The sequence below is a fragment of the Hylobates moloch genome, unplaced genomic scaffold (genome assembly GCF_009828535.3).
Source record: "Hylobates moloch isolate HMO894 unplaced genomic scaffold, HMol_V3 SCAFFOLD_1, whole genome shotgun sequence".
Lineage (NCBI taxonomy): Eukaryota > Metazoa > Chordata > Mammalia > Primates > Hylobatidae > Hylobates > Hylobates moloch.
In genome coordinates, this window is record NW_026652276.1 from 75,348,637 (window position 1) to 75,376,267 (window position 27,631).

The following is a 27,631-nucleotide window of genomic DNA, read 5'->3' on the forward strand; positions in this document are numbered from 1 at the left end:
TCAAGACAAATACTTCCCAAGTCATAAGGAGTATATGTATTTAGAATGACAGTATATATCGAAAAAAGTTACAGAAGTATTTTGGTTTGCACCTCAGGTGATTCAATTTTATTTCAGAGGAAATTACACAGAAGTTATAATAATTGTGACAAGTATCAGCAGTATAAAAATCACACCCATGATGTTTTACAGGAAAACAGAACAATATGCTAAAGTGCCATTTGAATGGAAAACATATCCATAGCATTTCATCTCTTCATTCCATTTAAAACAAAAGTGGATGTAAATAAATTGTGAAAAAAATGACAAAGTGTAATACAAGAAATATCCCATTGAGATAGACATGAGATTTCTGAACATTATGTTTACATCAAGTTCCTCAAAAGGGTATCCAAATTCATAAAATTTTATTTCAGAACATCAGTATCTCTCAGTGCCTAAGTGTGGACTGTCACTGGCCAGAGATATTTTACTCAGTGTCACTGTAGCACCTATTTCTTTTAATCTGCTCTTCCACTGTGAGTTGTTCTGACTGCACCTCCACTCTGGGAAACAAAGGCTTAGCTGTACATTCATGGCTCGGGGCATCAAAACCTGTGTTTCCATTATTGCGGGCAGCTTCTATTGTTTCACCATGCCAATGTTTAACATCTTTTCCAAATTCGCTTAAATCCAAGGACGGCATATTTTTAACTTGATATACAGAATCTATTAAATCACAATTGAAAATGTTCTCATTTTTCTTGGAAAATGCGGTGATTTTCACAGTGTTAGAAAAGAAAAAGTGTACATTTTTGCTCTTTGAATGGCTTCCTTTAATGTTTAAGAGATTTGTATCAGGAGAGATGAATGAACTTCCCCCCTTTACCATAAGGCCTCTGCTGAGGCTTGGTTTTGGAGCAGGCTGCACAGGACTGCCAGCAGCTGCTCCGTCAGTCTGTTTCTTCAGAGCCATTGCTAGTACATTCCTCGAATAAGTCTTTTCAGATTCAAATATATCAAGTAACTCTGAGATTCTAGATGTATTTTCTAACTTCTCAATTTCATATTCATTTGCAGTGTCGTTTGCTTCACTCGACAAAGGTAATAGATCAGGAAATTCTAAAATAGATGTCTTCTGCCTGCAATTATTCAGATATGAGACTGCTACATAATTGTTATTATTATTCTTATTCAAATTCTCTTTATGATTTTCTGGCATCACCTCATCATCAGTGTTAGTAACCTGTAAAACTTCTGCACCATTAGTTTGGTTAGTTTTTTCATTTTTCTCCTTTTCAGCACTCTGCACAACCACATTATTGTTGTCATTAAGATCCATAGCACTTTTCCTGTTACTCTTTGTATCTTCAGCTTCACTCAGCCTATCTTGCACATTCTTCTTTCCTTCCTTCTTTTCATCTTTGCTTCCTTCATGCATTTTCATTTCTTTGATTCCTATAACATCCTCTTTCTGACAAACATGGGTGGACTGTAGATAAGGCTGCAAAAAAGGAAGGTGATCTTGTCTTTGTCCTTTATTTTCTGGAGTTCTAACATCTTCTAGCAGAGATTCACTTTTAAATTCAGGGGATAGCAGGGTTGTCATTTCAGGTGGCCATTTAGGTTTACTCATTTTGAGCTCTTCCTCAAAGGGTAAGGTTTTCTTAGGGATCTCCTTGGAAGGAGGCCAAATGACTTTTAATTTTCCCCTTTCCCCTAATTTTCTCAAATCATTCCTTTGCCCTTTGCTGTTACCAGCATCTAAATGTTCATTATGATCTTCAGGTACAAGGGTGTTTTCTGCAGTATTTTTACACATATTTGGTTCTTCATTAGGAGTAAAGTCCACTGATCTGCTTTGGTTTTTGCAGTTCCATCTATCTTTATGCTGCTTATGTCCAAAACCTTCATCATAATTTCCTTTGGATTTGAAAAGTTGTTTAAAGTGAGGTTTGCAGTATATTTGTCCATGAAGTGATGCATAATTTCCCAAACTGCCAAAAAGCAAAAGAACACTTAGCAGTTTGTATTTACTGTAAGTTCATAGGGAATTGGGGATTAATTATTTCAACGAGTTACAGACTAGTAAACTTAAGTTACTAGCAATGGGAATGGCCCTATTAGTTGAACATTTCTGTTAGATAATATTACCACCAATACTTCGTATGATGTATGTCTTGCAGTGTTTAGAATTTTATGATGTGTGTCAGGTACTGGCATAATAGGTATTATAGGGTAATGAACATATAGTTATAGATGGTACAGAATGATAGGACTGAACTTGTGCTAATTCAATGATTTATGTGAGGGGTTGTAATTTCCAATAAATCCTGAGTAGCAAACACATACAAATCAACAATATGAGCTTCTTTGTTAACTGGATTTTAAACGAGCTGAAAGGTGTGCCTAACAATTGCTTATGTGGCCTCTTTAAGGAGATTAACAAATTGAGTGATATAAAATTAAAATGAACTCTAGTCAGAGGCAGGAGCATAGTTTTTGAATATCTATGAATCTACACATAAAAACAGATACATCAACAAGATAGCAAAACTTAAAACCCATGGGTAACATTTACCACAAAATGAAGTGACAAGGTAGCCCCCTCAACATCAAAATACAAAGAACTAAGGAGAAACCACCAACAGACACAAGGCCAGCATGATGGTCTCATCTGTATTGGTGATAGCAGAGGGAGCAAGGAAGATGTCTGATGGACCTGAAAATATGAGACCACAAAATAACCAACTAATATTTCCTGGAAAGTATCACATGCCAATCAGAGAACAGCAGCTGAAACTTCGAGATTTGTCCTCTCCAATAGACAATGAGTGCCAGGGCCCTGTGGTAAGGAAGACTTGAAGAGGCTAATGAGGTTGAACTCCTAAAACTGGGCTCCCCTTTTAAACAGAATCCCAAAGTGAGAAAAAATAGGAGAGTGGAATCAAGATTGAGCAGGATAATGATTACAGAAATGAAAGAGAAGGTTCTGAAAAATATGGAGAAGAGGAGACAAGCCAGAGAATTCTAGAAATCAAGCTGCCTTATTTTCCTGATCAGTATATGAAAACTAAAAGAGGTAGCTCTGTGAAGTTAGAAAAACCATCCTGATTTTTATCCTTCTAAGGTTTGGGAAAACTAATTTTATATAAAAATGAGCAACAGAAATGTACCAAGGTAAATCACATACGAAGTTATTAAAAGAAAATAAAAGTGCAAAGGGCATTATAATATCCCTGTAGATAATGAAAACATGCCAGAAAAACATGCTTTAAAAATATATCAAAAATTTAACCTATGACTTCAAGATGAGTTAAAAGACATTAAGAACATGATAAAATACCTGAAAGAACATCATGAATCAGAATTTAAAATCTCATAAGCGAGGTGCCAGAAATCAGAAAAAAATAGAAATAAACGTAAAAATATCAGCAACAAAACTAAACTAAAAGAAATACAAGAGCAAATAAACACAATAAAAAGTGACTTAAGAAGAGAAACAGAAGAATGAAAACATAACCTTTTCAATAATCAGAAAGAAATAAATATGAAAACAATTTGAGAGAAAGAGACAGATAATAAAAATAGGCAAAAAACATTCAAGGTATAGATAATAGGAATTCTTAAAGAAAAAACTATATAATAAAATAGATTAAATATTAAATAGTTATAATTAAAACAAACTTTCTTGATGCAAAAAAGTATGCAACAACATATAGAAAGAGCACACTGGGTTACTGACACTAGTGAAGAATGACCAATGCCAAGAACTAATCTAGTAAAATTGCTAGATTTTAAATAATAAAAAGAAAAAATCTGTGGGTATATTTAAGAAAAAACATACATCTTATAAGGAAAATAAAATTAGATCATTATCAAGCTATTACAACACTTTATATCAGAAGAAAATAAAATAATGTATCAAAGAATACAATGAAAGAAAGTATAAGCCAAAGATTTTAATTTCAGCAAAACTGACTTTTTGTTATAAAGGTCACAGACAAATTGTTATCAGCATGTAAGAATTCAGCAAATACTGTTTCCAAGAAGAGTTTTGAAGAGTCTACTAGAAACCAAGCTTTAATATCAGAACAACTGCAGAAACATCAAGGTAAGCATTGGTGGTGGGCATTAATATCTTGCAACCTGAAAACTAAGATGAAATAAGGGCAAAGAGGGAGATAACATGGTATGTAGTGGCTATATGATCTGAAACTGAAGATGTGGTACAATAATTTATAAAATGGGGAGGGCAAATGTAACTTTTAAATGTTTTGATAATGAAATTAGTGGTGCTAATAGACGATACTTGCTATGGGAATGGAGAAAAGTATATAGCTGAAGAGGTATTTATGGGGCAGAAATTGCAGGACTTGGTGATGGCTTGAATGTAGGGAATGAAGGAAAGGAAGGAGCCAAATATAACTCCATGCTTTGGTCACTGAGTTAATGTTAATGACATTTACTGATACAGTAGCATAAAGACTGTACAGTTAAAGAAGGAATTTAGATAGAAGAAAATGGGGCATATTGAGTTTGCTGTACTTATGAGAAATCTAATTGGAGAAGTATATCAGTCATTGAAATATAAGCATCTGATGCACAGAGAGATTTGGCCTAGCAGTACAGACTTCAGAGTCATTACCACATAGATTATTTAAATCATGGGAGTGGATGTGATTCACTAGAAAGAAGAGAAACATTGAGAAGAATAAATTCCCATAACATAATTGTGAGGACCTCTTACATCTTGGTAATGGACAGAGAGTCCCCCACACAGGTGCCTGAGAAGGAGCACCCAAAGAGTAGGGGGAAAGCCATTATACTCTGTTGTTATGGAAACCAAGGGGAAAAAATGTTGCCATGAGGGTGTTCGACATTGTCAATTAAAGTCAGAAAAAATATAGTCTGAGAGATGCACATTAGATTTAGCCAAAAAAAAAAAAATCAATTTTAGCATCTCAGACTACAGTCACACCAAATGTCACATTCAGTTAAATGCATTTACTTCAAGAGTTTTGGAAAATGAATGCATTTTAACTGTGTGGATAGGGTGTTTCTGTTTGCTCCAGAGAAAAAACAGAGTTTTTCTCTTACCTGTCACTGATATTTTTCTAAATTTCAATGTCATTTTTAAAAATGTAGTCTAGCTCAAAGACAGGTAAATTCTAACCTACCCACCACTTGTTTTGGTATATGAAGTTTTATTGGAACACAGCCAAGCCCATTTATTTACCACCACATCCATTTGTTTAGTTATCTGCGGCTGCTCTTGCTCTCTAATAGAAATTGAGTAGTGACATAAGCAGTATGGCCTGCAAAGCCAAAATTACTTCTGATCTAGCCCTTAACAGAAAATGTTTGCTACCTCCTGATCTAGAGTCTAGACTTTAGACTAACACACTAACTTAAAAATCTTGATTTTCAGAGTAACTCTTAATTTGACTCATCTGTGTGATTTTTGTGTTTGGACAAAAGGGATGCTTTTGGATTTGATTAGAAAAGTAAAATTCCTAAAGGAAAAAGCTCACAGAAATACATAACAGAACATGAGCAAATCTCCCTGTGTGGTTGTGTTAACTGATGCAGCAGCAAGATCTGGAAAAATGTGCATCTTCCTAGAGATATGAGGTTATACATATAGTGCAGCTCCTGGAATATTTGTGGCAAAGACAATTAAACATTTTACCTTAGTTTACTGTTGCAATGGTGGCATCGGAAGCAGGACTTATGAAAATTCTGCTTGTCTGCCACTAGGCACTCCATTGGATAAACTGTCTTTTGACAAAGTGTACATATTTCCTTGTCTTGGAGCAGCAGCTTCTAAAAATAAAAATTTACAAAGCCTTCTGTAGTGTTATCTTCAGTCATATTGTAAAAACATAACAAAACAAAAACACATATTAACTGGCCATGCAGTTAAAGTAGAAAAGCTCTAAGACTACTATCCTTATGATGTTTCTCTGGACAGAGACTAACCTATCATCAGGTTTAAGGGTCTGGTAGGATGGTCTACATTACTCTAGTGCTTCTACCATTTATAGATTGTACGAGTAGACATTTATGATTTAAAAAAATACATGAGTAAAATATGTTCATTAGACATATAAGTACATTACAAACATATATATGTGCATATATATGAATATATTTTATATATATATAAACACACACATATATATATATAAAATACTCAGCAATGGGGAGCTCTGAGATAACCTACCATTCTAGATAATTGAGTTTTCACTATATATAAAGGCTTGCACCCAAGGTGGTCAAAAGTTTTTACTTCTTAAAGCATTTTAGATAGATCTTTCTGAAATACATATATATGTTTTTTAAGCCAAGGATATTGTATTTGCTTCAATATTTTCTTGATGACTTAGAGTTGACTGTAAGATACCAACTCTTAACTGTAATGCAGTGAGACTCCTGAATACATTAAAATGCTCGGGGTCATCTGTCCTCAATCTAACTGGCTTTAGATTGTGGAGCTTTTTGGATTCTCGCATCTGCTTATATAGTTTTCCTACATCTTTTCTTGCTCTTCTAAAGCACCTATGCTCACTTCCTGTGGCTTTCATGTAAATGTTAGCCTCTATGAATAATAGTGGTTCTATTACTAACCAGTGTTTGTATAGTGGTTTAAAACTAACACAGAACTTTCACTTCAGAATTGCTTTTTGTGCTCACAGCGATCCTGTGAGAATGACTAAGCTTTGGTATTAGTTATTTATAAGAGAAAATATGCTCAGGGTCCATTATACAAATAATTATATTTACTTTAGTGCCTAGATGGTCAATCTGGGCCACTGAGTGAACTCCTTTGCCTATTTGGTTCTAGTAGAGGACACATTTTTATGTTTATCACAAGTTTCTTTGTATGTTCTATGTGTTTTTGAGCTATCTTAACAGAAGCTGAGCATTTGAAATTAATTAGACAGTTTTGCTTAATTATGCCACAAGCAAGCACATTAAGAACCATATTAACCTGATAAACTAGACACATATGTTGCAAATATGATGGAGGCATAATTATTAGTTTCAGCAGTTTTGATTTTTAAGCTTGCTATTTCTTTCCATCTGTCTAAAAGAATGGACTAAACTAATGATGCACATTAATTATATAAAGTTCTTTTATCATGAAGCCTCATTAATTGCAAGAAGTAGGGAAATGAGCTGTTCTTTGATGTCAAAAATCATGTACTAATTTCATATGATTTAAACCTCCCTCCTTCCAAATAAAATCAAAATTTTAAAATGTATTGTTTACGCTCATTTGTGAATGAGGTTGATTGAGCAGTGATTTATTTTTTAGAAAAGTGAAAAAATCAGTTATAAAAAAATGTGGCATCAGAGAAAACTAACTCTATCCAACTCAGTAGCAATAACTCTATCCAACTCAGTAGCAATAGTTGAATATATAAAAGGTCTAATTCCACACCCACACTTTTGTCAGAGATACAGATCAATAAAAATACTAAAGCACACATGAAGAATGTAAACTGTGTCTCAGACTTCTATCAGTCTGTATTGAACTCAATGCAAATATCATTTAAACCTGGCAGTTAAAAATATGTCAATATTTGGTCAAGGGATATTATTTATTATTTAGAATAATTGCATGAAATAAAATTATTGCTATACCTGTTGCTTTATCCAAAGCCTTATTTACCTTGACAAATATGTCCCAGTAATCTGTATAATAGTATTTGTTATTCTCACACAGTGCAAGTACATCATACTATATGCTTTTGTGAAAAGAACGTTGTAAAAGCAAGCATATAAAGGGTATATAAGCATACATGGGAAGCTGTTAGTTTTAGGTTATATTGTTTGGTTGTTTCCACACACTCTTTTTAACTGCACATCATTTTGGCTATGGAACACATGCCTTTAAATGGTTAATCTTCTTTAACACATTGCAAGCTCATTTACCACTTATAAATGCAGATTCCTCTTGGAAGGTGGTTCTCATCTCAGTTGCAGAAGCATCTGAGGTTGCATATCCCAGGCTTTTAAAAACTCTTCCACTCTCCTGCCACATCTTTTGAAAATTTTTTCTGACTTCTTTAGGTGAATCAGAAATATCTAAAATATGTCCAGCAATGACATCCTCATAGGTTGGTGGGGCATGCTTGAAGTCACAGCCAGATTTGCCAGCTTCTGAGCTATGTGATGAAGACGTTTTCATCTTTGACTCAACAATTTGACTCTCAAATGCATCCTTGCCTGAGAAATGTTCACTTAGAGACCTTGTTTCAGAGCAGATCCTGGGCTGCTTAACAGGAATCTTTTCTTGCAGCTCTCTAGGATGTTTGCAAGAAAAGTCTGTAAAACCTATGTTTCCTAAAGATGTTAATCCAAATTCCTCCTTACAAAATGTACGACTTTCTTGTTGTATATTATGATTTGTTTCTCCATTTGCATAAACTCTTCTATTTGACTTTGCTTCAGAAACTGGGCCATGCTCAAATTCCCTGAACCATCTGTTTATTTCATTTTCACGGTCATTCACGAAATTTTCAGCCATTTGAACAGTTCGGTTGGCCGCTTCATATCTCTGTGTGTGCTCTGACAGGCGAGGAGGCACTTCGACCTTGCGGATGATTTCAACTGCATCATAACTTTCAGTGTCGGGCACTATGTGATCAGTGGAATTTAGTTCATCTTTATGAACATAAGTAGCCCTCTTCTCCACTTTCCTGATTTCCTCTTGAGCTTCGACAGATTCTCTGAAGGAACCACTAGCAGCATGATTTATATTTACTGGTATTGTGATTGTAGGTGGAGAGTCCCTACCACGAGTTTCTATCTTAATTTGACGACGAAGTGTTGCAGGAGACATGATGATTTCAGACCTCTTCTCTACAATTGGAACCGGGGTTACTGCTGGACATGGGATGGCCCCTTTGGATAACTTTGCAGTGGTGTCTTTGAGTCTGACAAGTTGTTCAGAGCGACTCCTGGGTGGAGAAGGGGAAGTGTTTGCTCTGTGAATTTCAGATGTTTGCGACATGGGCCTTCTTGGTGGGGGTTCAACATAACTGTCCTTTTTAGAGGACTGAGAAAGCTCGTCCTTAGTAGGGTTTTCTGTTCGTCGCGCAGTAGATTCTATTGTGATAAAAGTTGGTGACGGTGGGCGTGTTTTTAAAGACGGAGGAGGCATGTTGCTATCATCGAGTTTAATTTCCTGATGGGTTTTCACGTGACTATGAACAGTTGCTTCATGATGAGCTGCTACTTGGTGCTGTACTGTTTTCTCTTTGGCAATTTTATTTTCTTTCTGTTCACTATTTTTATTACTGCTGACATGAACATTAGATACTTTGGATGATGTTTCATCAAGACTAGTGGGTTTATTTCCCGGTTTTCCTGTTTTGGAGGACATGATGGCTGTCTGAATTATATTTTCATAGGACACAAGCATATCTTCCGCTTGAGTTTTAATATGTGTTATTTCTTCTTTTACTTTTTCTAAATTATTCTCCATGGCAATGTGAACTGCATATTCTCTCTTTTCTTCACTTATCAGCCATCCTGGGATAGTATTTAACAGTGTCTGAAATGTTTTAAGGCCACTTTTATTTGGCTCTGCTTCAAACTGTTTTACTCTCGACAAAATCTGTTGTAGTTCTTCACGTTTTCTCAAGAATTCCACTATATTTACAGCACATTTTCCATCATCCTGCTGGGATTCTTTCACAGAGGAAAAGAAAGATTTGTTCTGTGTAATCTCTTGCTTTGAATCTTTAGTATTAGAGAAGACTTGTTTCTGTTGTATGCCCTTGACTTCGAGACATTTTTCTTCCTGCAGACTATTACGTGACTGGGGCAATTTTTTATGTTCAGCCTTACTTTCAGAGGTCTGTATTTGTGTTTGTTGAACATTCTGAGTCTGTGAATCAAGATGTGCATCAATAACCTTTTGCTTGACGACCTTTGGTGCTGATTTATTCTTCAGATGTTCTTGTTTTCTTTCAGTTATTAATCTCTCTTCTTTTCGACCAATCATTGATGGTCCCTGATTTTTTTCTTGACTTCCTGGAAGTTTCCCTCTGTCAGATCCCCTAAATTCTCTTTGCTTCCCAGGAACTATCTTGAGCTTATCTTCATGGTTCTTCTGTATGGATTCTGTAGGCAATTGTATTGTCACTCTTTTCTCCTTCTTAGGTAACTGATAATGTCTTTCAGCCAGAGATTGCTTATGACTACATTCAGTGCTTGCTTCAGTTTTCTTGGTTTCCAGATATTGTTGTTTGGTAAAGGTTTGAACATCTATCTCAGATTGCTGTTTATGACTTTCATAGCTGTGATCTGTTTCATTTAATGTATGATCTAGAGTTGGAAGTTTGATGGTTTTAACTTTGAAATTTGGGGAAACTGGTTTGCTTTGGGGCAAGTGCAACTGCTCCAAATACTTCTTCTGTTGTGTTTGTTGGGTACTACATTCTTGGTGACTTTGTTTAATTTCGCAAGCTGATTTGGATTGCATAATGTCCCTTGAGCTTTGTAAAACTTCCTTTTTCATCTTATCTTTGTCTTCTGAGGCTGCTAAACCATGGTGGAGCCTCTTGGCAGCGACTGTTACTGGCGATGTTGTGGAGAGTTGGTTATCAGAACACACTCCTAGTATCCGAGCATTACTTTGAGAGCCTGGGCTGGGTTGAACCACAGTGCATTCTGAATCAATTCCAGATAGGGAAACCTCCTCACTGGTTTTTCGTAATGGCATTTCCTTTTCCACCTCTGTTATGTGTTGATTTTGGCTTTGAGTTTTAACAATGTTGTAGTAAGAACTCTCCTGTTTCTGTTTTTCAATTTCTTCTTTTTGTTGTCTATATTTTTCTTCAGCAATCATTAAAGGTGTCTTAAATTTTCTCATATAAGGTTTTGGACTTTGTTGTCCTGAACTCTCTGGAAATGAATGAGATTTTATAAGAGGTGCAATCTGTTTTTTCTTGGGTGCTGAAGTTCCTGGAACTGTGTGTGAGAGACAGTTTGCAGAGTCAATAGATAATTGTTTTCTTTCATCAAGACTCTTACTAATAACATTCTGCTTTGTCTCTGTGTATTCATTGCTGGTCGTCACCATTACTTTTTTCTGATCCTTTGAGGTAGTAATTTGACATTCCATATCTGACAAGGAGGTTGCCAATTCAACTTTGGGGGAAAAATCGTTCTTATTATCTTTTATATGCTCGAGAAGTTTGGGTTTGGGCAATGTGGGAGGTGGCAACACACCTGATTTTCCTGTTATGATTTTAGCCTGAGAATTCTGAGAGTTTGAGGCTTCTTTTTGGGAATATTGTTGCATGAGGGCTCCACTGTGCTTTTCCGGAGCAGAGGAGGAAAGGAGATGTGCTGGTTTTTGAGATGGAGTTGGAGGAGGAGGAGGCGGCAGAAACATCGATGGACTTTCTCTTTCAGATTTCTCATCTACTGGAGGTGGAGGAAGAGGGAGGCCTGGAAAACTTTCAAATTCAGCCTTTATCTTCTCTGTGGACAGTGAGGGAAGACACCCATTTTTTTCAGGAAACATCATTAAAGGAGGTGGAGGAGGAAGAGGAAATTCAATTTCAGATGATGCATTAGAAGGTGGTGGAGGAGGTGGAGATGGAGGTGGAAGGGGGAACTCACTTTCTTTTACATTATTCTCAGGGTTAAAGTTGATTGGATTCAAGGACCTTTCCATTGCCATTTTTAAGTCTGTGGAAGTATTTGTTTTCATTAGAAAGTCCTGGCTTTTCAAGTGAACATCAGTCTCCTGCTTTTTGTTGGTTGCCTTAAATGTATTGTGACTTTTTTCAGAGACTTTCACTTCCGTTACATTGGATGTATCTTGCTCTACAGGCAAAGGCTGCCACATTGGCTGAAGGTTTATATTCTTTTTCTTTATATCCTTATTAGAATATTTTGTTTCTTGCTTTAACAAAGTTTGCTTCTGAAAGTCCCCTGAAAGGTCGTAAGTTCCTCCAACCGGCATGCTGACTGGATGCTGGGTGGGACTGGGCTTGCAGCTTTGTGTATCAGTTAATATTTTAATATTTTTGGTCTTTTTAGGACTCTTTACATGAAAACCCTCCGTTTTCTGGTGGTCATTTCTCAGTTCATATGTCTGCTGCTTTCCAACAGTTTTATCAGCAGATTGGATGGAATTAAAGACATCATCCTTCTTCAGCTCTCTCACTGCCCTGTCTGATTCTTTAGTTGTTAGATTATTCTTAACTGACACAGTTGAAGTTAATTGTCTGCTCATATATTCATCTCTAAGATGCTGTTCTCCTGTGATATCAGTCCAGACACCCATTTTGTCTCCTGATTCCAAAACATTTTTAATAGATTTACGGTGTGAATTAGATAGTCTTCTAAGGCTTTTCTCCAGAGCATCATTGCTTTGTTCACGATCTATGACAAACTTTACAGTGCCTCTGGGGGCTTTTGGATGATTAACCTCAGTTCTTTCTTCTACTAAATTGCCATGACAAGATTTCCCCATAGTTTGACTGAGAGTATCTGCTGCCCCTTGCCACTTGGCTGCTGGCTCAAATGGTCCTGGCTTTGGCTGAAGAAGACTATTTTTGTTCCTCTGGACAGCAACCTGATGAATATCTGTTTTCTGCTCTCCTGAGGATCCTGCCATCACAGCTTGAGCATCTTTTTTGATTACACCTTCTTTACGTACCTCTTTGAAACTTCTTTGTGCTTCTTTCAAAGACCTTAGTGATGTTTCCAGGTCATCTTTGAGAAGCTCCTTTTTCAGAATTTCTGTCTTTGTATTTGTAGCTTTTTCAAGGCATTCAATAGCTTTCTCAATATCACCAGGGATGGCATCAGGCTGTTTAGATTCTTTCCATTGATGGCTTGATTCTTTAAGTGACTTGAGTGTGGCTAGCATGTTACCTTTTATAATTTCTTCTGTTTTGGTCACTGTTTTCTGATTTACAGCCTGGCTGAGGGAATTGAGGGTTGATGTCAAATCACCTTTTATAATCTCTTCTTTGGGTATCTTACCAAATATACTCTGAGGTTCGGTCATAAAAACCTTAACTGTGTTATGCACATCTCCAGGGATGATGTCAGTTTCACTAACAGTACGTTCAACCAGAGACTGCCTTTTCTTCAGTAACAGTTTTGTACCTTCAACATCACCACCAATGATTTCTTTCTCTCCTTCTTGTTTCTTAGCTATCAGTGTTTCATTTGACTCTGTGTGGAGTTGTTTCAGATAATCCAAAGCTCCAGCTTCTATGCAGGTTGTGAAAAACTGAACATTTCCTCTCTCAGAGGCATCAATTTTAGCCCTTTCAGATATTTTATTGTTTGATGTGGAAGACAATAAATTATGAATGGTACGGCTGACATCACCCCCTATTATTTCTTCACGCTCAATTGTGTCACCATCATTTTCATGAAGAAGACAATAGATAGTCATGTTAATATCTCCTTTTTCATCTTCCTGAATTAAGATGCCTTTCTTCACAGATCTTTCCTCAGAGAACAGGTTTTTTATTGCTTGTTGTACATCACCTTTCACTATCTCTTCTTTTTCAGCATGAAATTCAGTTGATCTGTTTAATAATTGAGTTTTAGTCAAATTAACATTTCCCTTCTCTTCTTCCCTAACCAAAATCTCTCTTTTAGTACAGTCCCTTTTGGAAAGTAGGTTCACCATTATATTTCTGAGATCAGCCCTGATAATTTCTTCTTTCTGTATCTCAGGAGATGCTTGGTTCATTAGCTTGTATTTTGCCATTCGAACATCCCCAACTTCATCAGCTTCAATGATGATTCCAGGAGCCTGGATAACTTTTTGAGAGTAGAGATCTTCTAAGGTTTCTTTAATGCTCTTGCCGATAATTTCTATCTTTTCTACTCTAGTTTCATTAAATTCATGAAGTGGTGTTGTTTCAAAGAGCCATGTAGTTGTTTTGACATCAGAAGGAGGGGGTTCTTCCTTGGTCATTTTTGTGATACCTTTATGTGCTTCCATAATAGAATCGAAAGTTTGATTTTCAAAAAGCCACACAGCCTGCTTAACATCACCTTTCTGCACATCTTCCTGAGTGACTGTCTTGATACTTTCGTATTCTAACCCTTCTCCTCTCAGTTCATCCATAGTGTGGGTTTCAAATAGCCAAGTAGATGTTTTAACATTGCCCTTTTGTATTTCATTGACACTTACTGTTCGTATATAGTTATTCTTATCACAATTTTCAGACTCAAAGAATTGTTTACTTGTCTTTACATTGCCACCTTGTATATGGTCAATACTGGGCATAATATTATGTGATTCTTCAGAAATCTGATCCAGTGGCTGAGTTTCAAATCTGTATCTGACAGAACTAACATCTCCCTTCTGAATGTCTTCTTGTGTGACAGATTTGATAACATACACAGTTTCTGATTTATTAATAGAGTCTAATGGCTTTGTTTCAAAAAGCCACCTTGTTCCTCGCACATCTCCATGAATGACCTCTTCTTTTTTAACTGTGGTCACTTCATGATAGGATCCTTCTCGGTCTTGAATTGCATACAGTGGCTGGGTTTCAAAGAGCATTCTGTAGCTTTTTACATCACCCTGTATTGCTTCTTCAGTAATTGTTTTCTTGGTGCTGATATAGTCAGATTCTTCTTTAATCTCATCTAAAGAAAAAGTCTCAAAAATAAAGCACCCCTTTCTTACATCCCCACCTTGTATGTCTGTCACCGTCTTAACACATTCATCACCTTCTTGGCTTTCTTTTATCTTATCAATTGGTTGGTTTTCAAAAAGCCACCTACAATTTAAAACATTGCCTTTCTGAATATCTTCAGTTTTTAAGGTTTTGATCTTTTTCAAAACTTCCTCTGAACAGGAACTTATAGAATCTAAGGACTGATTTTCAAATTTATACCTCATGCTGGAAACATCTCCAGCTTGTATATCCATTTCAACAGGCTTGATTTCCTTCACTTCTTCTCCTTGTATGCTGTCCAAATTTTCTGTCTCAAAAAGAAAACATGCTGTACGAACATCCCCACCTTGGATCTCCTCCTGTTTTACAGTTTGCAATTTGACTGTTGTTTCAGAGTCATCTTTTATGGTATCAAGTGGCTGAGTTTCAAAGAGCCAAGTACAGGTTCTGACATCTCCCTTATGAATTTCTTCACTGCTGGTCATTAACGAAACTTTTTCATAAAGAGACTCCATTGGCTGGGTCTCAAAAAGCCATTTACAGGTTTTGACATCCCCTTTAACAATATCTCTCGTTTGTTCAGTTTTACTTTCTGTTTCTCCCACATCACTAAAATATTTAATTGAATCAAGAGGTTGGGTTTCAAACAACCATTTGGCAGATTTCACATTTCCAGTCTGTATTTCTTGGGCAGATATTCCTCTAATTATTTGAAATTTATGAAGGCTTTCATCAAATTGGTCAATGGGCCTTGTTTCAAAAAGCCACCTACAGCTTCTTACATCGCCTCTTACAATTTCTTCTTGCTGGACTGTCTTTACTTGATGGTATTTTCCAAGGGGATCTTGAATGGCATACAGTGGTGTTGTCTCAAAGAGAGATTTATTTAACTCTACAGCACCTCTTGTGACCCCTTCCACCTCTATTTTATGTGATGCATCAAATTTAATTAAATTGTTTGATTCAAAGATATGTGTGTAATTCTTCACATCTCCTCTGTCAACTTCTTCAAGTTTCACTGTTCGCGTGTACTCCTTTTTATCTTTTCTAATGTCTTCCAGAGGTTGGGTTTCAAAAATCCATTTTTGATGCCTAACATCCCCTTTTTCTTCTTCAGAGGCAGTGATTTTTTGAAGCTTTCCTATATCAGGACTGTCTTTTAATGCCTCAATTGGAAGTGTTTCAAATAGATGCTTAGTAGTTTGTACATCACCCCCTATTATCTCCTCACGTTGTAGAGGATCTGCATCAGGAACTTCTTTTAGAATGTCTAATGGCTGTGTTTCAAACATCCAACACTTTCTGGAGACATCTGTACCTATTATTTTTTCCTTTTCAATGATGACCTCTTCTGACTCTTTGATTTTCTCCAAAGGTTGGGTTTCAAATAACCACTTTGCCTTACTCACCCCACCTTTGACATTTTCTTCCATGGATATTCCTCGGACAACTTTAATTTCTGTGATATCTTTGTTAATTGTGTCCAACGGCTGTGTTTCAAACATCCACCGTGCTGTTCTTACATCTCCCTTTTCAACATCTTCCCTGTGAACAGTTTTAATTTCCAGCATTTGGCCCGAACCATCTCTGATAACATATAATGGTTGAGTTTCGAAACATTTTATACTTCTCTTAACATTTCCCTTAATTTCTTTGAGCTCAGACCTAAGCTGCAGTAAGTGTACCTCATCCACTGAATGAAGCTGTCCAAGTTGATCTAGATGTTGAGTTTCAAACATGTATCTCACAGTCTTAACATCCCCCCCAGTTATGTCCTTACTGATAGTTACCACTGATTCTTCTTGACTTTGATGCATTTTATTCATTGAGTCCAGTGGCCTTGTTTCAAACATCCACCGAGCTGTGCAGACATCTCCTCTGGCTAGCTCAGGAATTTTCTCTGCATTTTCTACAGTGTTAGAAGAATGAGCCCCAAGTGTGTCGATGGGTTGGGTTTCAAACATCCATGTGGTATATTTCACATCGCCACCAGCAATGATTTCTTGATCAGCAATGCCCCTGGAAATGTCACCTTCATCAGGAGAGCCATTGTTAATGGAATCCAATGGTTGATTCTCAAAGATCCATCTAATGGACTGCACCTCTCCCTTCAGAATTTCATCCCATTCTAAGTATTCTCTTTCTGAGTTCAGATCTTTTTGAGAACTGTCATTTGTGTTTTCAAAAACATACCGGGCTTGTTGCACATCTGCTGAGACTGAACTCCCTGAGTTCATTTGACTAGAAACAATCTCGGAAACCTCACTGATATAATCTTTTTCTAAGTTTTTTCTTAACTCAGGATGGATGTGTTTATATAAACGGTTTAATTCATACAAATTTCTTTGCTTGGAATATACATCTTTGGGGACTGGTAGTCTTTTAGGAGGACTGGGCAGTTCAGGGGACTGGGAAAATGCTGTCACATCTACTGAAGTTTGAAGTACGTCAGGTGGGGGAGGAGGAAATTCTTCTGTCATTCCTGAAGAAGTAGCATTAATTTGTGCCAGAGTTGAGGAAGTGACACTGTGATCACTACATCTTGTAGTTGATGTTTCCTGCCTCTGGCTGGTTGAAATGCAAGAAGTGGAAGAGGTACTCACAACTGATGATGGCTTTAAAGTCTCTTCATATTCACTTTCAATCTTTAGGGGAGAGAAAATCAAATCTTATAAAGGTGAGTGTAGTGGCAGAGGCTTCCTAGGCACTGCCCTTCATTGGTCTGTAACCTGGACCCTCCTATGACATCTCCATTGGGAACAATATGTGATATACTCGTTTAAAGACCAACTTAGGAATAATAGTCAATATTTGTCACTATCTGTCCTATAATCCATTTTTACTTGTAAAGTTATATTTGCTATTCAATGCAACAAGTACTCAATATTTTAATATTTATACATAATCGTGATTTTTTTCCCTTTACCTAATGTGGTATGCAGAGTAATCTAGAGGGAAACAGTAAAAGTCTTAAAGTACTTTTGAGGGTTGTTTCATTTTCCTTGGAATTTAAAACAGAACAGAGTAAGCATCTGGCATTTAAAATTGATTTAATTACTTTAATGTTAATTATTAGACTTTAGAACATATATAATTTTTTCTTCCCTTATTTTCCACTAGTGAGAAAAGTTTTTACTCTACCTCCTTTTGCATGCAGGTCAATATTCTCCTTATAGAACTGAATAAATGCTAGTTCAGAATTTTTTTTGTTGAAAAGCCACCTCAAATATTCAATAATTTGAAAATGTTATACATTTAAGCTTGGTCTTACACTTAATATGTTTCTGTGTAAAGAAATGACTTTACCTTAATCTGCTTGGCTGGGGTTGTCATCTCTTTGTCAGAATAAAGGATCTTTTCCTGGGCAGATTTTTCAAACTGCTCTTTTAACAACTTAGTCGAAACCTTTGGAATCTCTTCATCCTCAGGTGTATCAATGACTACAAACAGAAAAACACACCAGGGATACTATGTAATTACTAAAAATTATGTTTAAGAAGAAATTATGGCTGGGCATGGTGGCTCATGCCTGTAATCCCAATACTTTGGGAGACTGAAGTGCGAAGATTACTTGAGCCCAAGGGTGTGAGACCAGCCTGGGCAACATAGCCAGACACTGTCTCTACAGAAATTAACAAAGGTAAAATTATAATGCTATGGGAAACTTCTCATAGTGTACATTAAGTAAAAAGATTCAATGTACAAGCATACATATGGCATTATTTCATTATGTAATTTAGGAATATAGGAAGAACTATAGTAAGACAATACAGGAAGAAAAATGTTGGTTTTCCCTGGATTTTCCAAATTTTCTATAAGTATGTTCTACTTTTATGCTCAGGAAAAAATAATAAAATGTATAAAACAAGAAAAGGAAGAAAAGTATTGGTTATCTCTGGATTTTCCAAATTTTCTACAAGTATATTCTACTTTTATGCTCATGAAAAAATAATAAAATGTATAAAACAAGAAAAGGAATTTCAGAAGACCTACTTCCTTAAGCAACAAAACCAAAATAAAGATATAGTCATGTAATCAAGTAAAGTTTTGGTCACAGTTGTCTTAAATGTTTTTTTTTAGCTCTTCAGGGTAGCAAAACCCATTCCATTTTTATAGACAAGGCAAACTATGTCCAGTCTTGTGCAAACTTGCAGAAATTTGGCTGTAGTCTAATCTCATATCTACAGGTTGGAGAGCTGGACTTAATAGTACTTAAATCTGTTATTAAAATTATTTCAGTCTAGATAACAACTCTATTCTCAGGGAGCTTGATAAACATCAAGTTTTACTGTAGGTCCCTGAGGCAAAAAGGAATTCAGAGGTGGTTAGCTTTAGGGTTTAGAATGGATATGCCATAGGACTGATGGCCAATAAACTATTTTAGAAACTTATTGCACCTATGACCACAGGCAAAATCTAATTATTTGTAGAAATACTACTCAGCTCTCCCTGGAACCATGAGTCATAGTTACTAAAGTTACTTAGAGGGGAGGATTGTGCTTTGGAAGTCATCCATTCAAAATCAAACACATCAATAGGAGAAAGGAGAAATGGAACGAATAATACCAGACTCTTACCTGTTTCTTGAACACATTGATGAAACTGAGATGCTTGGTTTATTTCCTTGGTGTGCTTTTCAAGATGAGAGACCTGTATTTAAAGATAATTTGAAAATAAATTGTTTATACGAAGCCAATTATTTTAGTACTACAAATAATACTCTTCATTTTACAGTGATTTTCACCCAAGACTTTAGTGTCCATTGAGAGATGCTAATTAAGCTGCTATCATTTATTTTAATAGGTAGATTCACTTATAAAAGAATATATTTGAATTGACATCCAAAGAGCAATCATACTTTTATAGGGTGCCTATTTTACATTTATTTATTGAGAAGGAGTCTCACACTGTCACTCAGGCTGGAGTGCAATGGCGCGAACTCGGCTCACTGCAACCTCCGCCCCCCGGGTTCATGTGATTCTCCTGCCTCAGCCTCCTGAGTAGCTGGAATTACAGGCATATACCAGCATACTTGGCTAAGTTTTTTTGTATTTTTAGTAGAGACAGGGTTTCACTATGTTGGCCACACTGCTCTAGAACACCTGACCTCATGATCTGCCTGCCTCGGCATCCCAAAGTGTTGGGATTACAGGTGTAAGCCACTGAGCCTGGCCCTATTTTACTTTTAAAAGAATTCCAACTTGAAAGTGGAGAAAGAAACACTGATAGGTATTGATACTAGATACATGAGTGACAATAAATGCAAATGCTTACAACAAAGTCATAATTTCCATAGAGTCCTGGAAACTGTTTGAAAGTACTGCCTTTCTAAATAATTACCATTTCTGTTCCATGAACATCAATTTTCTGTACTTTGGACCCTTCTTGTTCATTTCTTGCCATTTCCTGGCCGCTTCTTGAAGTGCCAACCTGGCTGCTATGAATTGCCTCCTGAAAGCAGACAGACAGACAGACAATGCCTTAAGAAAAGTAAAAATTTTAACTTTTTTTATTTGTGCAATTTCAGTGACAATTTCTGAAAAAAAAAAGAGATTCTTTAGTATATTAGTTTTCTTGGCTGCTATAACAGATTACCACAAGTTTAGTGGCTTAAAACGGCATAATCTTAGGATCTTATACTTCTATAGGTCAGAAGCCCTGAATGAGTCTTCCTGGGTGTCGGCAGGTATCAGAAAGTATGCATTCTGTTCTGCAGGCTGGAGGGGACAATCGATTCCCTTGCCTTTTGCAGCTTCTAGAGGCTGCCCACTTTCCTGGGCTAACAGCCCTTGCCTCTATCAGACTGAGAACTTCTCATACTGCCATCTATCTGATACTGTCTTTCACTTTTAAGGACCCTTATGATTACTTTGGACCAACCTAGATAAGCAAATATTATTTCATTGTCATAAACTCGTCTAATTGGCAGCCTTAATTCCATCTACAACTTAATTCTCCTTTGCCATGTAATTTAGTGTATTCACAAATTCTGGGGATTGGACATAGTTATATCTGGAGACCATTATTCTGCCTGCTACCCTTAGCAAGCAGAAGTGTTAATGATGTCTTACCCAGTATGAGAAAGATGAGCCTGAAAAAATATATATGTATTTTTTGTTGTTGTTTGCAAGCCACATTTTTATGTTACAAAAAGACCTACTAGTCTTCAAATTGGCCATCCAGTATGATGACATATCCAGAGTTCAGTTGAAGAATATAACCATTAAATGTAACCAATATAAATTATTATGCTAGTTTATGTCTCCTATCTTCATATGTGGAACTACTCTTAATTTTGGTTAAGTTAGAACAGTTGAACCTGAATGAATTGCAAACTTGGAGCTCCTATTAATTTTGGTGATCCAGTCCTGCTTTTATAATTCTGACACAAGTATATGATTGATCGATTGATTGATATGATGAAGCAGTTAGCATACTGCTAAAAATCTTAACATCCAAAAATAAGGATAAAGACAGATGACTCTTTACAATAACATGTTTTTGAATGTGCCTGAAGGTGGGACTTCACTTTTATCTTGATATCCAAATGAATAATAAATACTATTTTTGAGATTTGACTTTTAAAAATTTGTCTTAGAATAGAATAGTCAAGTGAGCAAGGGTATATTATCATTATTAATTAAAATAGTATACTAAAACGTTTTTTGCTATAAGTTAAAAAACTTTATACTAGCAAATCCCAATATCTTAAACTAATAATTAGTATAAAATTAATGCCAGTAGATGTATGAGACTTTTTCCCTCAAGGGTATTTGGTATACAGAGTTTAAAATCTCATCAACCAAGGAGCAGTTAGTCATGTAGTTAGAGATGTTATAGTAAAATCTGATCTTATGCTTTTCTAGGAAGAAGAATTAAGAAAAAAAAGTTGAGGACTTCCTAGCAGTCCTACAAAAAACCAAAGACAAAATATGGACTTACACTTTTAAATGTAGATTGTATCTCATTAAATTGAAGACCATTGTAATTTTTTTTCCAAGCAGAATGCTTCCTAGGCGTAGTTAATAATCCACATATTTCAAATGATATTTGATAACATGTTTAACACACAGTTTGTGCTAAGGAAAAGTTTACATAACGAATAAGTGAGGAATGCATACATGAATAAGATAGCAAACTTTCATTGATACATTAATTCTATTCAAACACCTACTTGCGAGGAATGTTCTCAAAACTGAGGTTAGAACAGTGAACAAAGTGCTTTAGTTTCTTGAGAAGGAGCATAGAAAATGAATAATCCACATTCATTCCTTCAAGTTCAAAGAATCAGAATTCCATATAAAAAGATGCCTTGCATAATCAAGTTTTATTTGAGGCTACCAATAGTATTATGCTGGAGAGAGCAATAACAATCATTGATAACTGCAGATATAAAAAAATGCATGGGCACTAATGACAGCTCTTTACATCTGTGACAAGTCTTTCCATCTATTAGGCATATAATGGGAATATTCTATGGCTTTCTCATGCACACACTGAGAAATAGGAAGTACCAATTAAACAGACAGTGAAATAGCAAAGGAGAATGTGCACCTGATCAGAACTGAGGTCCCTATAAGGGGCACCGTGATCATTTCTATAGAATCATGTCTCCGCCTAGAGGCCTACATGTCCGCTGAGCCCTGGGGATGTGCTTTATTTGGCCCACACAGTGATTTTAAAGTTTCAAATTAGGTAACATCTACAAAAATAAAAAATTCTTTCTGCTTTTAAAAACTCTGAAGACACGGTAACACTGTGTTCATATTCTAACATGGCAGAGTCTGGCTTTTAGTTGGGCATATACCTTTTCATTGGCCACCATCACTATCATTTGCTAATATTTAAGAGCAAGATGACTTAAAAAAAAAAAGCAACAAGACTTGTCTGGTACCCATGGAAATTTGAGTTTCAGATACCTGCCACCAATCTGAAAGAGTAGAGTTAGTGACATAAATCTCTGTGTTGAGAAAAATGCAAAATATTTGGAATAGAAAAACTGTAAATAAATGTAATTTTGACATATATTTTAAAAGTTATTTTCTGGGACAAACACTTTATAGTTAATGTGTATCTACTTGAGTAAAAACAATCTATGCCTATCATCTGTAAATATATTTTCTTGTAGGAAATGACACAAAATAAACAGTACAAATGTACATAAATTTTGTTTAAAGTCATAAGTTTCTACTTCAGCATTTATGTGCTATTTCCAAATAGAACTGTAATTGCCACACTAGTTTGGTATGTTAGTATCAATGCATCAATTTTACTGCCCCCTGGTTGCTGTAACTTACATAAAATATTCCTTAAAATATCCCAAGCTTTTGTTTCTACCATCTACTGTTTCATATTTTGCAACTAGTTTAGTTTGGATTTAAAATCTGACTTTCTAATTGTTGGTGTCTATAGAGTATAGGGTTAGGTAGAAAGCTGGATCATCGTAATGCTCAGGCAGAAATCAAATTAAATAAAATGTTATAAACAACTCTGGTCGGGTCACCATGCATAAATTCACACCAATAATTCATAAAATCGGTTGCTGAAAATTAAATTTAAATATAGACCAGTCTGCAAGAGACAAATGCTATTTTGTTCACAGGTCAATTAACCAGTAGCCAGGAATGGGAGATTAGTCCTGTCTCCTTTACTAGGTATGTTGTAATCTTGGGAAAATCATGAAATCACACTTAAACTCAGGTCTTTCATCTCATGAGGCATTAAAGGAAAGAAAAAGAGATAATCTGTATGCTCTAATTTTGAAATCTAAAAAAGAAAATGCAGTACAACAGCAAGACAATACTATGGTGTTTGCATAGCTCACATCAGTCTGATGTCAGCTTATGTATAACCAACTATATCACAAAAATCTATTGTTGATATGCACATCTTCTAAGGAGATTTCTCCTGCACAGGAAGCAGTTCGTATCCTGCCTATTCAACTTTTCATTCTTATATAATTATAGGGAAAGACATTGTAAATTTCCCAATAAAATTGCAAACTCATTCTAGTGCAATGAGTAAGGAAAAAGGACAGGCTTTAAAAAACTTTTTTTTTTATGGCGACTCACTATTATTGTGACTCTTGGAAGTATATCCAATAGAAAAACACATGGGGAAAGATTGGCAGAATAGTAGATGGTAACTGTCTTACTAGAGTGGAAAAAACAGAAGTTCATGTTCAATGCCAGTAATACGGCATTTTTACTAATCTCATTTATAATAAAACTAGAAAAAGTTATGATATGTTAATATTATTTACATCTTTGTCAAACAGACATAAACAATACCAAAAAGAGGCTGTTCATCTGAGCAAAAATGTCAGTGGATTCAAGCTTTGAAAGAATAATCAGTTCATTTTTTCTTTTAGGTGACGAGCATAACAATTTGTGGGTGACTATTGTGTTTGTCTGGATTTAGATATATTAAAATTCAAACACTGAATTTTTTCCTTTTGCCCAGAGGTTTCTCTTTTTATTTTTATTAATTTTCTCTTAAAAATTACAATATGCAACTTGACATCTCTAAGGTGTGAGCTTTATGTAAAGGCTTTTCCACATTCATCATACCCTCTTAAAGACTTAGCTCAAAAATTACTTTCTTTTTGAAACCTTTCCTGACTTCTATACGGGGTGCACTATTCTTGCTTTTTCCATTCCTGTGATATTAGCACACATCTGTATTATCTACCTATCACATTTCATAGTCGTCATTTGCTAATATGATCCTCTTCTTTAACCGAACTGTATCTATCACATGCATCCTCAAATCCCAATGATTAGCTTCCAGGCACACAGTAGATATCCAATAAAATGTCAAGGAGTAAATACATGGGCAAATACAGTAGTCACTTTTTTTAGTAGTGTGAAAATTTTATACTTTTTAATCTGCTTCAAAATTGAGATTCCAAATTCTTCCACGTAACCCTAATTTTTTTGTTGTTGTCATTTTGGTTGGTTATCCCTTTGACACTAGCAATAATATATCAATCGCTTCACAAAGTGCACCCAGAAAGAGGAGTCTCTTCACAGATGTTCATAGATGTGATCAGAACATCTATGGAAAAATATGTGCAGTGCTGTGATACTGTAAAGGGTAGCTGACACCATCAGAGCGAGGAGAAGTCTGTACGAAGAAAGCAATAAATACACTAGAAGCCCAGATCCCACCATTATGCAATATATCCATGTAACAAACATGCACATGTACCCTCCTGAATCTAAAATAAAAAATCTGTATATAAAGAGAGCAAACACATACACAGAGGTGAGGATTCTTTCAACATAGGAAAAGAAAAAGATATTCATGATGCTAAACAAACTAGTTTCTATGTTTTTTGTGAATTGTTATTCACTGAGTTAATGGATTTGACATGTTGTCAAGGATCATGTAGAAACTGCAGTGGGATGCACTGGGCAGAATTACTATGACATTGAATAACTATGTTGAGATATTTATGATGACACTGAAAGACAATTATTTATCCTCATTTTTTATTTATAAAAAATAGGAAAATAACATTATGGGAAAAGAAGAGTTAAGGCAATCCCAAGTCCTAATTCTTTGTGTGACTCAGTATACTCAGAAGTAAAGCTCCAGTTTTACTTAATTCAATAGTAACTCTGCCTAAAGTTATGGGAGTATACTAGTTGGATTATTAGCTCTTAAACTGATAATGTTAAAACATTCAAAACATTTTAATGTAGTGACTTTTTTCTTGAAAGCACTAAATTTTTAAACAAGAGTGACCTTGTAGAGCTTCACTCTTGCATTTATTTATTCAGACAACAGTTAATGAACATTGGCTATCTCAATGGCATTGGGCTAGGCATTGTCAGTATTGTTTAATACATTTCAGTGATAATATCTCTATCTATGCAATATATGTGTGTATATATATAATTAATGATATAAAAAGGCTCAGTTAGCTTGAAATTCCCTTGAAACAAGAATGCCAAATATATGCCAAAGCATGAATTATGCAGTTATTGCATAAATTTCTGAGAGAAGTGTTATCATTCCATTAATTTTAACTCTTCTTTGACTCAAAACAATTATGCTTTGGTAATATTTAGCTAGAAAGAGCAAAGAATCATTTTTAATAAAGAAAATAATTGGTTTAAAAGTACAAAATTTTGCTGTCAAAAAAGGGAGGATTCTGAATAAGCAATGCTAGTTTTGGCTGCTAGAACTCTGACTGTCTGCTCCTGCTCTAAAAGTATTATTTATAGAGCTGTATTCCAGAGGCCCAAAATGCTGAAGATTCATAAAAAGAACATATAAAAGATGCACTCTCAACTGAGTCGTCAAACATATTAGTCACATAAATAACAATATTTATTTTACAAACTAAAAATGCAGCTTACATAAAGACATTCAATTCACAATAAAGAATGCATTTCAGAAGTTTTATGTAGATGTATATTAAAGATATATATGTATATAATATTTCAATCCAACAGAGACACAAAGCATCTTAAAACCAGAGACACTAGGATATAAATAAACATAAATGTCCAACAAGAGGCTGAAACTTAAGAGTCTTACAGGGAAGTGAAATTACAGATAAAAAGTTTACAAAAAGAATAAAATATTCTAAAGAAAAAGAAAAACAGAGGTAACGTGTCCTATGCTAATACCAACGAAAATCGAGAAACAGAACCCTACCTCTTGATTACCATCCCTTCCTCACCAATATCCAACTGATTTCTATGTCCTACCGATGCTATCTATTGCTATTTAAATGACCCTTGAGTCTGTGCCCTCTTTACCCTAGAACTTCAGACCCATTTAAGTCCTCATATATTTAATCTGGACTATTTCAGTAGTCTCCTAATTTATCTTCTTCCATCTCACCTTAACCTGCTTTGTATCAATCTTATACAGCCAGAATAATCTTTGTTAAAGACATATCTATTCATCTTACTCTCCTGTTTAAATTGCTTCAATGGCTCTTGATTGCCTTAGAAGAAAGTAAAAATTCTTTAACATGACATAAAATTTTGTTTATTATCTGGCCTTTGACAAAATCTCCAGCTTTATGCCTTAATTATTCCTCACTACACTCACAAATATATCATGCTGTTTTACCTTTTACACAAATTGTCCCTTTGCCTAGAATGTATTCTATATGCATGAAAAATTATTTCAAGTTTCAGCTGAAGCATTCTCCCTCATCAGATGTCTTTCTTGACCATCTTTCACCTGAACTAAATTTTATCACAACTTCCTGGGGTTCCAATGAGCCTCATTTATATTTTCTATCATAGAATTGGACACATTGCACTTGTAATTATTTGTTCTCAATCTGTCTCTCTAATAGAGTCAGCTCCTTGAGTGCAAAATAATGTCATATACATAATTGAATCTTTTGTGCCTGACATATGGTGGGTGCCTAATGATTATCAGCTACTTAGAAAAGTAAATAAATCTAAGGCCCAGCCTCTAGAATCAGCCTTCCTGGGTTAGTATCATATTTGCTCACTTTTCTTAGAAAAGTTACTTAGACCTCCCATGCATCCATTTCTTGTTCAAAAAACCAAATAATATCTGCCTATCTCAGAAGGTTGTTGTGAAGAAGAAATAAGTTAGAATATTTTTAAAAACCTGGCTCACAAGTGCTACAAATACCAAAGTGTTTGGTATCTTTACTTAACAAATATTTATTGCACACTTGTGTCAGACATTTTCCTAGTAATTCAGGATTTGGTAGTAAGCAAGGCCCTCCAAAAGACTGAGTAGAACTAAAGTTCAGCTACATCAATTAATTTTACCAGAGAATTTCGTTGTAGTATTAAGTCCAGAAACTAAAGAAGAAGCAAATCTCCCAATATGTACATTTTTTTTCTCCACCAGAGAAGGTGTAGATTTAGGGGGTTACTCAAAGAGAGAAGGAAAAAGGAGCCTGTATGTATTTTGACACTTCCAAACCATTCTGGCTCCTGACACATGGAAATATTCTGTAGAGATAC

General features: G+C 35.5%; 1 protein-coding gene across 1 annotated transcript in view; it reads right to left on the bottom strand.

Annotated features, from left to right (window-relative positions):
• Window positions 1–79: 79 nt before the first annotated feature.
• The window catches only part of XIRP2 (xin actin binding repeat containing 2), a 372,350-nt gene continuing 344,798 nt past the window's right edge, over window positions 80–27,631 (bottom strand). The window contains exons 6-11 of the mRNA XM_032755484.2: window positions 20,001–20,111; window positions 19,238–19,310; window positions 17,967–18,100; window positions 7,921–17,305; window positions 5,672–5,805; window positions 80–1,976 (exon numbers count right to left, since the gene is read on the bottom strand). Coding sequence (XP_032611375.1) covers window positions 5,711–5,805; window positions 7,921–17,305; window positions 17,967–18,100; window positions 19,238–19,310; window positions 20,001–20,111 — 9,798 coding nt within the window. The 3' untranslated portion in view covers window positions 80–1,976; window positions 5,672–5,710. The remainder of the gene's footprint in view (window positions 1,977–5,671; window positions 5,806–7,920; window positions 17,306–17,966; window positions 18,101–19,237; window positions 19,311–20,000; window positions 20,112–27,631) is intronic.